This window comes from Poecile atricapillus, chromosome Z (assembly GCF_030490865.1).
Source record: "Poecile atricapillus isolate bPoeAtr1 chromosome Z, bPoeAtr1.hap1, whole genome shotgun sequence".
NCBI classification, from domain to species: Eukaryota; Metazoa; Chordata; class Aves; order Passeriformes; family Paridae; genus Poecile; species Poecile atricapillus.
Window position 1 is genome coordinate 37,482,322 of NC_081289.1, and position 17,882 is coordinate 37,500,203.

The window sequence follows — 17,882 nt, forward strand, 5'->3', positions numbered from 1 at the left end:
AAAATAAATTCTGTAAGATGAGAACAGAGGTAAATAATACATTTTCTTAGTGCTTTCATCATCACTTCAGAGAATGATTGGTTTACATTTCCATTAGAGATTTCAAAGTAATAAAAGTAATAATTTACTAAATCTGCAATATTAAATTTGTGTTCAGAGGAGTATTTTTACACATCACAGGTGCATTTTTAACTTTTTGTTCATAGCTAGTTTTAACTACAGAAATAAAAACCACTGATAGTTACTGTAGAAACATCTGTTACAAAGAGCTTGTTAATTGACTCAAGGTTTTTTTTGTTTGTTTGTTTTAACAGCTGTCATTTGTAGCAACTGAGAGTATTTGCTGTGCACTTTGAGTATTTGTTTGCTTTCCCAGCTTTTTCTGAAGACCTGGCTTTTCTGAATAGTACTACCAAAGTTCTAAGTGTCCTGTTGAATTAAATGTGCAAGTCTATGTGGTTGCTTTACAGCTTATATTTTCATTTAGTATATAGAAATATTTTAGCAAATATGAGGGTCTACAGTGCATCCATTGTATCCTTTTAGTGTCTAGAGTACAAAACAAGCACCTTAAGATTTCTTTGTACAAGGGTATGTGAGTTTCCCTAGACTGAAATTTCAGGTGCAATTTCTTTCTTTCTCATGATTTCTGCATTTTATTGCAAACAGAGGCTTATATTCATCAGGAAGCATTTTCCTGAAAAAAAAAAAAAAGCTGTTAAAAAAAATAAGAACAGAGGAAGATTAGAGCCCAGAGTTCCTACTTTATTGTATCTAGAAGCAGTTAGGCAAAATTTAGACTCAATGTAACTCTCCATCCAAGCCTAAAAGGACAATTGAACCACTTGCCCATAGCTAATGGGGCAGCTGGGATGATTCTGATACCATCATCATTAGGAGCTGTGTCTGATGTTACTGATGTGGTGTTTCAGTTCTCAGGTACAGGGAACGTGTATCTTAATGTATTAGATGAAACAATTTGAATCTCTTCAGGTACCTCAGAGACAAATCACCTCATCAGTCATTGTTGACTGTCTTAAAGCTAAAAAATCTTTAAGGCTTGAAGGGATCTTGGGAAATCCCCAGTCCAAGTCTTGCAGTCAAAGCAGGATACCTATAGCAAATGGCTCAGGACCTGTAGCCAGTTGGGTTTTTTGGTATCACCATGGATAGAAATATGATACCATTATCTTTACCCCACCAGGAATTTGTATCCATTGGCAAGATACCTCCTGAGCATCCTATTCTCCTGGCTGAACATTTCCAGCACTTTCAGCTTCTCCTCATGTATCAGATGCTCCAGACCTTTAATCATATGTCCAGCTTTGCTGGAGTCTCTCCAGGATATTGTTCTCATACTGAGAAGCCCAGAACTGGACCCAGCATGCCAGCTGTGATCTCGCCAGGGCTGAAGCAGAGGGCAATTAGAGAATATGCTTAGTTGGAAGGGACCCACGAGTCCAGCTCCTGTCCCTGAACAGGACACCTCAAGAGTCACACCATGTGCCTGAGAGTATTGTCCAAATGCTTCTTGAAGTCTCTCAGGTTTGGTGCTGTGACTGAGCACTTCTGTGCAGAGCCTGTTCAAGTGCCCAACAACCCTGAGATGTGAAGAACTTTTTCCTAATATCCAAATTAAGCCTCTGCTGACGCAGCTTCAGGCCGTTCCTGTCACTGGGCACCCCAGAGAAGAGAGCAGTGCCTGACTGTCCTTGTCCCTTCATGAGGAAATTGTAACTGCATTGAGGTCTCCCCTCAGTCTTCTCCAGGCTGAACAAGCCAAATGACCTCAGTAAGTCCTTGTGTACTCACTCTTTTCTAGTCCCTTCACTGTCTTTACAGCTCTCCTCAGGATGCTGTCATTCATCCTGCTGGCAGTGCATCCTGAGGATCCATGGGCCTTCTTTCATGATGCAAGGGCACAGTGGTGGCTTATGTTCAACTTGATGTCCACCAGAACACCTGGATTCTTTTCTGCACAGCAGCTTTCCACAGCCTGTACTCATGCTTGGGATTATTCATCCCCAGACTCAGGTGCAGGACTTTGCTTTTTCCTTTTTTTTTGGACTTCATGGGGTCTCTGTAAGCCTGTTTTCTAGCCTGTGTCCCTCTAGATGGCAACACAGCCACCTGATGTATTGTTAACCTCTCATTCAAGTTGTTTGTAGTGTGCAAACTTGCTGTACTTTTTCTCATCATTCAGGTCATTAATGAAGTCATTAAACAGTACTGGCCCCTGTATCAGCCCTGCAAAGTGGCTGATGTCCACTTAGTGCTTGGACTTAATGCTGTGGTTCATAACCCTTTGGACCCAGCAGTCACTGCATCTTGTGCTCTACTTATCTGGCCTCTATTTCCAGATAATAATGTTATGTGGGAAGGTGTTGAAAGCGTTGCTACCAGCTAGATAAACATTATCTGCTTTGCCTTCATCCACCAAGTCCTCCCACCATAGAAGGCTGTCAGGTCAGGCATAGTTTCCCCTTCATATATCCATGCTGATTTCACTTTCTTGTCCTTGAGGATTTGTTCCAATTCCTTCCTGCTCAGGGACTGAGCTAAGGACTGTCCTGTATTTCCTTGCATGATCCTTCTTGAAGAGAGGAATGACATTTACTTAATTGTAGTCCTCAGAAGCCTCTCCCTGCTTCCATAACCTTTCAAAGATAACCTATCCCTTAAGTAAACTTTAAAAATAGCATTGGTACTGTTTAAAGTTATGTTTCTCTGCCCTTTTAGAGGTAAACTTAGGTTCTGTTTCACAGCTGTGAATCACTAATTTTCAGATGCTGTCATCAATGATAAAAATAGTTATCTGTGTTAAACTAGCAATTTTGCCAAGTTTGTGGGTTTCTTTAAATAGTTCCCATAAATTTGTTGAATTTTGTTTTTCTGCTTACCTTAGGGATAAAGTGTAGCACATATGACAGAAATTGAAAATGTTTCATAAATTATACTTTCAGATCAAGTTTTTTTCTATCTATTTTCTATAGTAAAATAATATTCTTTTTTTCCTATTTTTTAGCTTGTTTATTTACTTAAAAAGTCACTAATGTGCTGATCAGTGAAGGCAGTGTAATGTAGAATTTTCAGAGTGGATGGAATTTCTCTTGCATTTTGTTTTAAGAACTCATTTACTTCTTTGCCTGCAGTAAGTGTTGTAAGTAGACAGAATTTCATACTTTGCCTTTTTTTTCGTTTCTCGTAAAGGCAATTATCCTTTAACTCCTTAAATATTCTTTCCTGAGTTTTTACCTGTTATTTGCTGAGGGGTGTTTTGCCTATGACTAAGAAAATAATTGGTTCATGTTCTTACAACATCCTAAAAAATATTTATGGACTTAGTCTGTCAAATCTGAGCCATTGTTTACCAGTTGAAACATGTCTTAATTTTTGTACTTGACAGCTTCAGTTTTTGTTCCTATCCAGAAGGACAGCTGTGGTGCTGAGGAATTGAAACAGTTTTGCTCTGCTGCTCTTGGATAAGTTGATGACCAGCTATCAAAGTGCACGTGTTTCCATACTAAGTAGTGGTAGTGGAGGTGTGCTGGTGGCAGGGTGTGAGCTGTTTCATGTGTTGTCCATGCAGAGGGATGGAATAACTGCATCCAGTTTTAGGATGTAATCAGAGACAAACTCTTAAGGTTTCTGAGGTGGTGTTCAGAAGCAGTAATATGATGACAATACTCCTGGTATTGTCTATACCTGACAATAAAATAATGCAAAACTGAGTTGTACAGTGGCATGGGACTGCTCTTGCTGCAGACTTAGTTTTCTGTGGAGTGATAAGGTAATTTGGCAGTATAGATACAAGAAAAATATTAATTGGTTTTTCCTTTTTTTTTCTTTTAGGATTCCTCCAGGATGGTTTCAAGCAGGTATAAAAGGTATGAGATCTTTGTACACAACATTTTTTTTATATTTCTGCCAGAAATAATGCTGATTAAATGGCTATTTGTAGTAGAAGCCATCATACTGCTACTGCAGATACATAGCCTGATATCGGGCAAAGGACCTGAGAGATGCACCAAGCTTATCCAAAGCCCTCTATTATTTTACTATTTTAAAATAAATTCAGCTAGTGTTTTACTGGATCTAACTAGGGCAGAATAGTTTCCCAATCAAATGTCAAACTTGACTACACAGGGCATAAGAACCAGTATTTTCATAGTTTCATTTATGAACCACTGTATTCCGAAGTTTAATAAATGAAGATTATTTTATTGCTCTCCACAGTAGTACTGAAAGATGGTTTTGTCATACTACTGTCTCAGTTGTAGCAGGTATTTCTCATATATAGCATGTCCTGTTTGTTGTTTGAGTCAGGTATTACCCTGGTCATTACTCCAGCTTTTTAATCAGAGAAATTCTTCAGAAGCTCTTGATGCACCTGACCAGTGTGTGAAATTTTTGTCCACGTGGGATTAATAGTGACACAATTATCAGAATTATTAGGAAATGTTATGGTAACATGGTGTCTGAAATACTTCAGCTGAAGCAAGGCAATTGTGTAGGAATGTATTTTATTTGGTATATGAATGCATTCTCTTTTAGGTATCCTTTACTTGGGTAAAGTATGTAGGCGGATAATTCATCTGTGTATATCTGCAAAGAACATCAACAATTATCTAGTCTTCACTGCTGTATTTTCTACCCCTCAAAATTGTTCACCTATAGAATCATAGAATGGTTTGGGTTGAAAGAGACCTTGAAGATCGCCTAGTCCAGCCCCCCTGCCTTGGGCAGGGACATTTTCCAGTGAACTGGATTGCTTAGTGCCCCATCCAACGTGGCCTTGAGCACTTAGAGGGAGGGAACACCCATAGCTTCTCTGGGCAACCTGTTCCAGAGTCTCACCTCCCACACTGTAAAAAGTAATAGCCTATCCTGTTATTCTTTAGTTTTCCTAGCATGTTGTCTTTTATATTTCTATTCTCAGGTTCTCGTAAACCCTCTGAGTGATGCTTTTTATTGCTGTCAGGTTATTTTTTTTTAAAATCACTTTGTCATTGCAGAATGGGTGGGCTTATTGCCACAAGTTTAGTAACTATGTAATTTCATGATTCGTTTCTCATTAATCAAGCACATCTTAGTTCAGTCTTTACTTCCTCTTCAGTCCCAGTGCAGAATTTTATTGCTGTTTGTATCTGCCAAATACTTAGTGGTATGTGTCATACTTTTGTGGCTTTTCATAAACCTTATCTCTGCTTGCATGCTGTATGTACTCACATACTTGCAAAAATTTGGTTGTGCGTGGGGTGGTAATAAATAAAAGTTTGCACAACCACATTCGTAACTTAGTTGAAAATAATCTAATTCTTCTGATTAGCATTGCAAAAGTAGGAAATGCCAAGGCTAGCAAATGCTACATAAGACTTGGTCGTGCAGTCTTCCCTCAGTCAGCTTTAGTTATGTGTGGGATGTAGAGTTTGTCATAGAACTGGCGTCACGTTCAAGGAGGAATCTGACTTGCTGTGAGCTTCCATTCAGTATTTTATGGATGCTGCCATCTTATCTTATTCATTGCATAGTCTTGAAACTTTATGTTGAAGGATTATTGACCACTGTCAGCACAGTGCCCAGTGCTCACAAATACTCAGTGGGTTTTATTCTCCTTGAAATATACAATGCCCACTGTGATTTGAGTTAATAGGATCTATTAGTTTTCTGCTGTATTTGAAAATTTCTACCTCCCTGAACTAATTTTTCCTGTGAGGATGCTTAAGGTATGACTCCCAGTGGTTTTGCATTCTGGTTTGAATGCTAAAGGAGTCAGAACCAGAATTGTTCTGGGCTTGTTTGCTTCTTCCAACATGTGCAGTAGGTTAGGATCTTACAGAAAGCAGCCATCTCTACAGTAATTCTTACTCAGATCACTCAGATCTCACTGAAGTCCCGCAGCAGGAGTCCCTTGGAAAGTCAATTGGTTAGAGTTGGTTAGAGAGATTATTGGTAGACTTTATAGACATATGATAGCAAAAAGGAAAGTATATTTTCCTGAAATGTTGGATTCTATAATAGATTCTCTTTCCATTGAAACATTTAATTATTTGCTAGAAATAGACAGATTGCTTTCTTCCATCTTTACTACTTCTGTCTTTTGTCTTTTGCCTTCTCTCTCTTCCCCAGTTATTCCTTATCAAACATGACATCTTGTTCATCTCAGCATTTTTCTTCACTTCACTGGTTTTCATTTTCTAGCACAGTTAGGCACCCTTTCCTTTCTCTTCCCCACTTCTCTTACATCCTTATATTTAATCAGTGGGGTCCTAGTCTTCTCTTTATTGTCTGATTTCTTGTGGGGTTTATTTTGTTTTATTGGGTTTTCTTGGTTTTTTGTATTTTTTTTTCTTCTTCCTGTTTCCATTTTCTATTCTTTCTGACTTCTAGTCCTGGATTACTGATACTATTCTGGACTTCCAGTATCTTTCCTTTTTGTTTAACTGTTTTCGTATTTTGTTATGATCTTAGAGAGTCTTTTACAACTTCAAGAATTCTTTTATTCTGCCTATACACTGAGATACCCATCCTCCTGTACCTGACAAGAGAAAGGAGATTTAAAAGCAGAGAAGATCAGTTATGTGTGTTCTTACAGAATCATTGTGTTCTCGGTGTGTTCCAGGACTCAAGGAATTACACAGATTTTACACTGTGAATTACGCTGCCTACTTTCCCTTATATGGATGCAACAATCCTTGACTAAACATTTATATGACATTTCTGGGAAACCTGTTTTACTGAGTGTCCATTGACTGGAAAACATGTTTACAAATGAATTCTGATGGCTGCTGTGTCTTTCTGTGTGCTTAGTGACTTGTACAAACAGCTTGTCTCTTTGTGCTGTAAAGTAAATAAAAGTTTGTGATGAGGATCTTAGTCTATAGTTGTAGTCTGTCTTCTGAATTTACTTCAGAAATTTTCACACCTCCCAGAAGTTTGTGGAGGGGTTGTTTTGTAGTTGCATGATTAAATGCGTAAAATATTTTTGAGAGAAAGGGAGTTTTGTTGTGGTCTGGAGTGGTACTGTGTGATCTGTTAAAAGCAGGACCAGAATCTGCAAGGTCATGCTGACCTGAAGGCCACAGGACATGCAGGAGAGTATTTGGGAGCTGTGGTCAGTCATGTGTCCTAACTGTGAGCTTCATGTGCTTTAAATGTGCAGGTATACTTAAGATGTAAGGCCAGAGGCAGGAAGTGCAAGTAGTTCAGTAAGTTCAAGTCGAAGGCCAGAAAAGTGGAGGAGCCTAGAGAAGTGCAGCTGTAGAGAAGATGAAACTGCCTTTCCTTGGCTCAACTCTGAAAGCCACAAATTTGGCTTAAGCAGTCTGAAGTAACAGAAATCTGAGGTGCCCTATTTAGAAATAATTGTCCTTTGCTTCTAGAGAAGCTGTTAGCAACTGACTGGATTGCAGTGACATAAATAACTGGGAGTTTCCAAATTAGGTGTAAGATTCTGGCATCAAAATAAGCCTGCTGTAGTTGAAATATAGTTTTGACAAGGGTGATTTTCAATGGGTGAAATGGCAATTTGGAGAGTGCCTTAGAAAGACATTGTGAGAATCAAAGAAGCATTGGAAAGAGCAAGAGATATTTCACTTTGCTGTAATAATGCTATTAAACCTGTCCATTTCTGAATAACTGATTTAATTGTTAAAAAAATAACTAGGAACTTCATTCCAAACCAAAATTTCTGTCTTTCTGTAGGAGTAGTCAAACTGATTTTGCTCAATCAAACTGATTGTGGAAAGGGTTCTTGGGGGGCATCAGGCACAGCATGGCCAGCCAAGAAAGGGAGGGGATTGTCCTGCTCTGTTCTGCAGTGGGGCGGCCTCACCTCAAGTGCTGGGGGCAGTTCTGGGTGCCACAATATAAAACCGACATGAAGCTCTTAGAGAACATCCAGAAGAGAGCAACAAGGATGGTGAAGGGACTGGAGTAGAAGCCCTAGGAGGAATGGCTGAGGTCACTTGGTCTGTTCAGCCTGGAGAAGGGGAGACCGAGGGAAAGCCTACAGCTTCCTCGTGGGGGAAAGAGGAGGGTCAGGTACAGACAGATACCTTGACAGAACTCGGGGGAATGGCAGGAGTCAGCAGAGGTTTAGGCTGGATATCAAGAAGTTTTCCAGCCAGAGGGTGGTTGGGTACTAGCAAAGGTTTCCCAGGGCAGTGGTCACAGCACCAAGCCTATCTTGAGTTCAAGAAGTGTTTGGACAATGCTCTCAGGCACATGTAACTCTAGGGGTTCCAGGGCCAACAGTTGGACTCAATGATCCTGATGGGCCCTTTCCAACTCAGCATATTCTGATTCTGCGATTCTTTCTCATTTAACACTCATGAAGTGATGTTGCACCTAGAGACTTAAGTTCCATTCTTTGTGAAAGATGTTTCTGATGTGTCATGGATAGTACATTTTTGCCATTGCTCTGTACTAGCCATTGGTTTTAACAACCAAAATAATGAACTTTAAATCTGTCACATTCTTTGTGTTAGGTTATGGACTCATGCCTCCTTAAATGTTTTTTTTAAATCCCATTTCCTAAAGCCTCCATGATAGGTTCTTTTTACTTTCCTATAATGAAAAGGAATGTGTTCAGTAGGGTCTGCTGCCCAGTGGAATAGATGAGGAAATTCTTGAGTGTGAGTTTTAGGAGAAAAACCCCTGAAAATTAAAGCATTTTCTTTATTAATGAAACCCTTCCTGTCCAGGTATTCTTTCTTCTAATCTGATCTTTGTTTAGGGGCTTCTGCCAATATCACTCACTCGAGCTGAGCTAAATTACTCCAGTATGCTGGCAAAAGTAATCATTTTTAAATGATGAAAAGTTGAGACTTTTTTTTGTGTGATTTTCTCCTTGAGACATTAACAGCGTGAAACTGCATGTCTTTTGGGAAGCTCAATAATCTAGAATTTATAGAGTTAAGTTAAAATATTTCTCTTATGTTGTGTTGTAACATGCGTATCCGGTCCTAGAAATGTTTTTTAAAAAATCTTCTGGATGAGGAATAAACAGTGCTAAATATGGTAATAACATTAAGCTACAAAATTCCTTACAATTGTGTCAGTGTGTCTTGGAAACTTCACACATACTGGAGCAAAAGCATATTTATATCCACGAAAAGACATCCCTTTGCCAGATACTCCTGCTTTTGATTTGCGTTGTATCCCTCTAAATCTGCACGTTGTAAGCAGGGGTTTCCTAGAGTTATGAAATGCAAAATTGTTAAATGAACACATTAATCACACACTCGTCTCTGTTTTAAAGGAAATGTAGGGATGCTCGTAGTGCTTTTCATTCTTTTCCTAAGTGGTCTAGAGCACCAGTGCATACATACTTCAGCTGTGTGATTTTGCAGAATCACAGGCTAATTGATGTTGGAAGGGACCTGTGGGAGGAATCTTGTCCAGACCCCTGCTCAAGCAGGCCCAGCTAGAGCTGATTGAGAAGCATCTCCAGGTGGTTTCTGAGTATCTCCACCGTTTGTTTTTGTCTTGGCAGTTTGTCTGTGTATTTTAAGTCTGAGAAGTATAACTTTGGTGGATTGTAGAGGAAAAGTCTCTTTGCCTGCTCCCAGGGCACTCTGTTCTGTTGTTCTTAGTTATTCATTAGAATCTTCATTGAAGGTAAATAACATTATTAGGAAGAAAATAGCTATGAGGAGGACACTGTTAGTTTTGTGACTGAAAATGCTTGGCTTGTCTTACATATATATAAATTAGTACTGGTTTTGTACATACCAGTAGTAATGGAGACCCTGCATGCTTTTTTAAAAACTAGCTTATGTGCACTTGCAGTGCTTATCTATTGATTCCATTACAGTGATTTTAATAAATAGATACATAATCTAAACCAAAAAAACCCATGGAACCACTTAAGGAATGAGTGTCTATCAACAGACTTCTGCAAAACTCCTCTGTATCAAAGTTCTGAAGTAAAATATCTGCAGATGGCATAAAATTAGTTTGTTGGGTCACATCACCTTCTCAGTTCAGTTTACTTTACATTCCCTTATAGGCCAAATCCATAGTTCCTGAAAAGTTAATCAATATTCTTCTTATGTTTTGGACATGTACTTGTTTTTTCATCCCTTGCGTTTTCATCTAGTTAAAAAGATGCTTGGTTTAAACTAGTGGCACTTTAGTTCTTGGAATAAAGTTACTTACCGTGAAACTTGAAAAATAGGATAAGTATGTGTTTACAGTGTATTACCCATGTGATGAAAGCTGCATTATCCAAGTATTTGAATCCGTGAGGCAGTGAATTTATTGAGTTTTCAGCCACACAAGAGCTGTGAAATACATTCTCTGCAGTTTATTAGACTGACCTATTGACTGCTTTGGAAAGCACTTCTGTGACTACTCTCATTTCTATTTTGCTAAATGTGTAACTAGGTGTCTGCTTTGCTCTGCCTTTCACAGTACAGCTAATGCACCAGAAGACGATGCTCCAAATAGATATTCCCGAACAGAGAGGACAGCTTACAGCAGATATAGCAGAGATGCAAATTCTTCTGGTAGTTCTCTACCAAGTAACACTTTGGAAAAGAGGATTGAGGAACTTGAAAGGGTAAGTACCAACTAACCTTTCCATGGCATACATCTGAAATAAAGTACTTTTGAAACTCCGGGGGGAGATTTGCAGGTAAATACATAGAAATGATGCAAAATGCTTGAAGTACAGATAGTTAAGTCCACAAAATAAAGAGTCAGACTGGCTGAGAAGAATGTGAACTTTCGAATCACAGATGTTTAGTTTTCATTTAGTGTATAAGTGAGAAATAGTTAAGGTAAAGATAATGCACTTAGCCAGCCAGCAGTGCTCTGTGTGCTTCTTATGTACCTTGTGACACACTAACACAGAGCAAATATCTTGGGGGAAGAAGGAGCTCACTGGCTGTTCACAAGGTTACAAGCCAGTTTCTGATCTAGTTGTTGGCTTGTATTTTTTTAGTATATCAAAATATTGTAAAATTTAATTGGTATCCAGTTGCTTTTTAGAGCCATAAACATTTAAAATGCATATTAAAAAATTATTTTCATTGTTTCACACTGAATAGAAACAGTTTTGGGAAAATGTAATGTTAAAACTGAGCTTTTCATCGAAGCAAATATTTTGCTAAATAATGTCATCTGTGTAATCTATTACTGACTTCTCTGTCTTCTTCTGAAGTGGTGTTTTTGTGGGTAACTTACCAAATATTCTCGAATGTAGGGGTGAAAGTTATTAAATAAACAGAATTTGTATGGGTCTTTTTTTTTAAAGGGGGAAAATAACATGTATTTTGTAGAAATTACTATTTTTGATTTAAGACTTGAGAAACCTTCATTTGAGTAAAGTACACCATAAATCCTCCCTTCTAAATCAGCTTCTTTTGAAACACCTTACTTGCCAGTAACAAAAAATAGATTTAAGCACCTTCTTTCCTAATGAACATTTTCATTCTTTCTCACATTCAGGCCTACAGATTTCAAAGTGAGTCTTCATTTCTTCTTAGTGCTATTATAAAAACCAACAACAGAAAATCCAACCAAAAACAATTGAGTTGGTACTTTACAGTTACTTCTCTTTTGGGCCCCTATCCAATTCTGTGTCCATGCTGAAGTTAAATATAAATTAAAACATTATCACTTGAATCAGACAGCAAACAGATTTGCTGTTGGTAAAATATTCTTAGATGTGGCTCTTTAGCTCCTTGAAATGTAAAAGGACTTGAAGATGTGGGTTTGACTTGCTGTAGGAAAGGAATTATAGAGAAGTGTGTGTGTGTGTGTGTGTGTTCTTTCTTTGTTTTAGATGGTATTAACTTAAAACTGTCTCTTAAAACAAGAATTTACATTTCCAACTTCATTCTGTATTCTGGTTATAGGAACTTGCAAAAGAAAGACAGGAAAATGCAAGATTAATGAAGATGGCGCAGGACAAAGAGGAACTAATTGGAAAGCTGAAAGAAGAAATTGATTTATTAAACAGAGTAAGCAAATACTTTCTTACATGGCTCTATAAAGAGGAAATAAGTGTCTGCATTCTCTGTTGTATTCTTCAGGCACCACATCCATTGGGTAAGGCCAAAAAAGAATTAATTGAGGGGTTTTTGTACTTGTGTAGCTTTTCAAGAGGTATGTCAGTAAGTTATATTTTCTTTCTAACGTGACTTGTATTTATCATGATTAACTTTGTTAAGTCTGGTGTTATTGGAGTGCCTCAATTCTTTGTTGTTCTAAGTCTTCATAGAGCAAGGTTATAAAAGTAAAAGCTCTTTATTATTTTTACAGATATTCTCTTTATTGTTGATCCCAAGTAAAGGCAGAATGAGACAGATGGCAGGAAACATGAGGTAGCCTCACCAGGCAAGGATGTGAAGGCAGGAGAAGAGGGGTAGAAGAGTGAGACATGCTTGGAAATGGAACAGGATGAGAAGTTTTAAAGTTGATAGAAAAAGGTTGCACCAGTTTTAAGGACAAACAGGAATCCTTTCATAGACTGGATTATTGACTTCATCCTGCACTTCCTGGCTGAGGTGTGACATCCCGATGTACTAGAGATATATGCTTCTCTTCCAGTCCAGTGCAGATAAGGCTCTGGTTAACCGATCAGTGAAGGGAGGCAATGAAGAGTGTCAGACCTACGTTTTGCAGCTTCATTAGTAGCAAAGGAGGACAGCATTCAGAAGTTTGCAAACTAACCTAGAAAGTTAAAAGATTATTCTGAAACACATATTTTGGTTTTTATATGGAGAAAGTTGGAAGTTAATCCCTAGGATAAATGAGGTATTGTCTGGTTTGGAGATATTTCTATTTCAACTGAGGCATTGCTTTTCATGCAGCTCTTTCATTCTGCAAAGAATCCTTCACATCTAAGCTGATGGTCTTATTACAGTTGGGGCAGGTGTTGATTCCTTCTGCATAATGAATGGCAAAGCTATTTAATACTGTTGGTCACGTCTGACTTCCTGACTCAAAGGTTGGAAAGAGCAGATCAAAAGAACCTAAATGACTGAAATCTTGGGGTTTAGGACCACAACTTTTTGAGAGGTTTGATGGTCCAGAAGTGATTATTTTTTTTGGCTATATTTGAAGTATGATGTCCTAAATGAAATCCATCAAGTGTCTTAACTAGAAACTGTCTTTGAACATCCATAGTAAAGTCAGGCACTGTCTGTGCATTGCCTGTGTTAAGTACGAGGGCAATTTCTTTCCATTGCATGGAAGAAAACATAAACTGAACAAAGTAATTTCAAAACCAACTTTGTTATGTATTGACTAAAATTTTACCGTTCCATGAGATCTACAAGGCCATCTTGTTGGTGCTCCCTAGGTAGATACTTTCAAACACAGAAGAGAAGGGATTTTTTTGGTCCAGCAGGTCAGCATTTTTCATACCTTTAACATTATCTGTGTGCTCAATAGAGTGTAAATTATTTATGTCTGTGTCTCTTGGGCTTTTCTTAATAATGAAATAGCTGCCTTTTGATTTTATGACCAGCATAATTATTTGTCTTCTAAAACTCATGTCTCAAGTGATGCTTCCATTAAAACAAATACAGTTTTCTTTCCTGTTTATTAACTCTTGAATTTATGTTTGCTTCTGTATTGGTGATCCATGTGAATTTAGAAATAGAAAAGATTTAAAAAAATTAAGAAAAGCTGCAGAAATATCACATCATTCTCATGATAGAAGGTTATGGAAGTTAATATGGCAGTTGTATTTGCTTCAGGTTTATTATCATAACTGAGAACATGAGAGCCAGCGCTTGGACCTCCATCTGTTCTTTATGGAGTGTCCCTCTGTAGGCCTAGCACCAGGGTTGGATCCTTTTCATGGAAGAACAGTTGCAACCTTCAGCCTTCTGTTCAGAGAAAAGGATTAGCCCTGCGGGCTGAACTTTATTTAGTGAGTAACTCTATGCAGAGGTCTTCTTAAAAAATTTTGCTGGTAGGCAGCCTAAATAGGGGTCTCTAAATTTGACCATTTTCACATTCATGGTTTTTCTCCAACTTTTCTGTTCACCAGAGTATACAGTTTTTGGATGTTAAGATGCACTGGTATGGAAAGTATGTCACATTAGACACACTAGATAACTTCTTAAAAAGCCATTTTATCGTGTATCTTTCTGACTGCTCAGTCCATATTTAGTGAAATGCTCTTTCTAGAAGTTTTAGTCAGTTCATAACCACAGATGCATCCCTGATCGTCAGAGACCTTTTGTTGCATTTGAAAAACTTTTTCCAAGAATCATGAAAACTTGGTAGAATTTTTCTCATTTTAAGTGGGTATATTTATTTAATGTGACAATATCATTTTACTGAGACCATTCAGTACATCACAGGGATACATAACAAATATGAGCTGCATTTATATTGAGGAAGAGAAAAGGCTTTCTCCTACAAATGACATTCTCTCATTCCAGTATATTAGACATTAAAAGTATGTCTGCCGTGTTCTTTGTAAGAAAAGGCAATTGCTTCATAAAAACCTTAAATGTCTGAAAGGAAAGGCATCTCAAAATATTTAAATACTTTGTAGGCAAAGTTCAACTGTCACTTAGTTTACACTTAGTCGTCTGTGACCTCACTAAGATGTCATTGTAGTTAAGTGTGTTTGGAGAGTCTGTCAGTGAGGATTTACAGTCCAATCAGTGTCAATTGTGTAGTTAGCAGTCCTTTTGGTATGTGAACTTCAAGCTTTCCTGCTATTGCATCTTTTTTTGCTAATTAGCATAATTTTGTGTTGTAGTTTTGAATAAGAAACTTTAAATTTTAGAGTGGCAGAATCCCCTCCATCTGTAGATAATTAAACTGCAGCAGTTATTTTTCCTGGCTTATATTTAAGAAACTTTTATGTGTATTAATTTTTTGAATGTTCATTTTTGCAGCATAAACATTTCACGAACTTTTAATATTTTATTTTTAGTCAATTATACTAGAACTTTAAACAGGAGGTTTTTAGGTAAGTTTTAATTGAGGTATCTGCTGGCTAGATCAACACGTTTGAGCATTATAATACAAGTTTTATGTATACCAAACTAAAAAGAAATAATTTTATTGAAAATGTGTTGTCCCTTCCATCTGATTATTGATCTGAATTGCACAAAAGAGAATGTAAAGTGTATTTGTTTACAGTAGATTGTATTTGTACTATCCACCCACCAAAACTTTCCCTGTTTAGATGTTTAAGTCACTTGTATCCATTAGGTTGGAGTGGTCAAATGCTTGATTCATACTGTGACGCAACTTTACTTCTGTGAGGCAGAGAGGAATTTCTGCTAGTGATTTCTTGATTCCACTCTAGAAAACAATAAAGGGATTGCAAAGGTATTGAGGTATGGATTTCAGCTTGGCTGAAACTGAAGAGGCTTTTAAAAATCATTTTACCAGTTTTACAGATGGTCTCTATTGTGCACTTCTGGAATGACCTCATTGAGAAAGAGATAAGAAGCTGGGCTCTGTATGTCAAACACTGCATAACAACTTAAAGGGCCAAGAGAGAGAAAAATCTCTTTACTACTTAAGGCAAGAGGACAGTTTGGCAGACCGCAATAAAAAAACCACATAGGATCTCCAGTGAAAATTCTGGTTCTTTTCCTTTGTCCACCTTTCCTTTTTCTCCTTAAAATCTAGTACTTGACATTACTTTCCTGTTTCTTCATTATTTTCTAGTTGACATTCTGTTTCTTGCATATGATTTTTTGTACAGAAAAATTATTTTTATTGAATTAATGTTTGTATTAAGCAGTCATTATTGCTGGTTTTCACTTTAAGGGCTTGAAAAAACTTATTAGGAGTGAAGAATTGAAATGGGAACTGGGCAAAAATGGTAATTAGAGGAAAAGACACAAATATTTGGGGTGAAAGCAATCTATTTTACTTTACACCCATTACTACTGTGTGTGCGCTGTCTGTTCTTCTGGTAGCACTTCAGACAGAAGGTATGAGGTCCATTTTTATTTTTTTTCCACAGAAAACAGAAAAAAAGTGGACTGACATATCTTTTTCTCAAAATGTTGATACTTAATACACAAAACAGGTCTTCTTGCAGTAATAAGCAATGATCTGTGTATATGAGAGCTGTAGTTGAAGACAAGCAGTAGGGGAAGCAGGAACAGTAGCTGACTAATGCACTTTCTGCGTATGCCAGAAAAATAATCACCCCCATTCTCTTTTGGTTTCTTTATGCATTAATTCCTGCTTTAGCTTTGATTTGACCATGTTTCTGTTTAGGGTGCTTGGGAATATAATATTAATGTTTTGTAATTACAGTAACACTTGGAAACAGGCTGGTTTAACAGTCCTGAGGGTACCTACTGTGGCACTAATTCTTCCCTATCCCAACTTCCTCGTTTCAAAGCTAAGATGGTAAATTCCTGCTGCTACTAATCGAGAATTTGTATTTCCATCCTGAAAAGTGTTTACTTTTCTTTTTTCTTGTGCAGGATCTAGATGATATAGAAGATGAAAATGAACAATTGAAGCAAGAAAATAAAACACTCTTAAAAGTTGTTGGACAGCTGACAAGGTAGAAGATTCAGGCGTCAATAAGGAAAGATTTTAAAAACTACTGATTGAACATTAAGGTCAATATAGTAATATTTCCTGTGTTGCAGTATGTTAGAATAACTGTCTTTGTATTTATTGTTAGGAAACCAGATGAATGTTTATTTTCATAGTGCTTTCTCCTTTGTTCAATGAAATGGCATAAAATTTGGGGTGTATTTTTAGCTTTCTTTTCACATAAACATAGCTAAAAATTTTGACATGTTTCAAATGTTAAGTTCAAAAATATTTGGATTTTGTATCTTCAGATTACAGCTGCATGAATTACAGTAATCTAAAATTCACAGCACCAAGATCACTTTCAGTCCATGTGGGTGTATATTTTTGAAATGAATGGAAGCAATACATATAAGCTTTGTTTACACAGATTCAAAATATATATTTTGGGAAATGCTTCCTTTTTTTGTTCAAACAGCTGTAAAGTGGATGCCTTATTACTGATGTATAACATTTGCAGATTGATGACTTTCTCTAGAATTCTCGTATGTTGAGTTTTTTTACTGTGTCTGAAAGATTGACAATAGTAGAGAGTAGCAATTTTTTTTCCTGTGTTTAACAGTATTCTGTCAGAAGGGGAAGGTTTTACTAAAAACCAACAAAACAAACAAGTGCAAAACAACACAAAGCCAAATAAATCACCTCTGCTATCAGCATTAATAAGTTGTTAGAATCACATTGAAGTTGTGCACTGCAGTTTATTTTATGGCTTTTGCTTTAGCAATGAAAAGCAAGTTTGCAATCAGACAGTTAGTTTGCTGTGTTGAGAATTCAAACAAAGCCTGGATCTTTCATTTTAGCAGACACTTCTTGTCATCTTACAATTTGTAGTGATCATAACCTCTACAAGTTCTTGGATTTTTTTTTTTAAGCTGAGTGAGAATTTTTTTATACATGACGAAGTAGGGGGGAATACTAGTGATTTGTGCCTTTTTGAAAAATCAAATGGTATACAAATCCCATTTTTGTCCTTGATTTTAAGCTAACAAGTTTAAAAAGTGCCTGGTTAGATGTTAAAATATGACTCTGTGTGGATTATTCTATAACATGATAGCTGACAAAATTTTCCTTATACTTTAACCACAGACCTCAGTTAACATTTAGACTGAAAATTATTTGTACTTTATTTCAACTTAATACAGCACATTTTTCATTCTTGGTCAGATTAAATGTACATGTCCTTTGAGGAAAGATTAGAAATTACAACATTTCAAAGAGTCCAAGCTTTTTCTGGACTATTTTGAAGTTTGGTGTCAGAGAGTTACATGCATATATTTTTTGTTACCTTAAAGGCAACTTTAATATAACAATATAACAGTATTGTTATATTAATATAT

The 17,882-nt window shown here is 37.0% G+C and overlaps 1 protein-coding gene across 1 annotated transcript in view; it reads left to right on the forward strand.

The window, feature by feature from the left end:
- The window catches only part of LOC131573719 (PRKC apoptosis WT1 regulator protein-like), a 66,611-nt gene extending 49,131 nt beyond the window's left edge, over window positions 1-17,480 (forward strand). The window contains exons 3-6 of the mRNA XM_058827927.1: window positions 3,853-3,887; window positions 10,417-10,564; window positions 11,865-11,969; window positions 16,428-17,480. Coding sequence (XP_058683910.1) covers window positions 3,853-3,887; window positions 10,417-10,564; window positions 11,865-11,969; window positions 16,428-16,514 — 375 coding nt within the window. The 3' untranslated portion in view covers window positions 16,515-17,480. The remainder of the gene's footprint in view (window positions 1-3,852; window positions 3,888-10,416; window positions 10,565-11,864; window positions 11,970-16,427) is intronic.
- The last annotated feature ends 402 nt before the right edge of the window (window positions 17,481-17,882 follow it).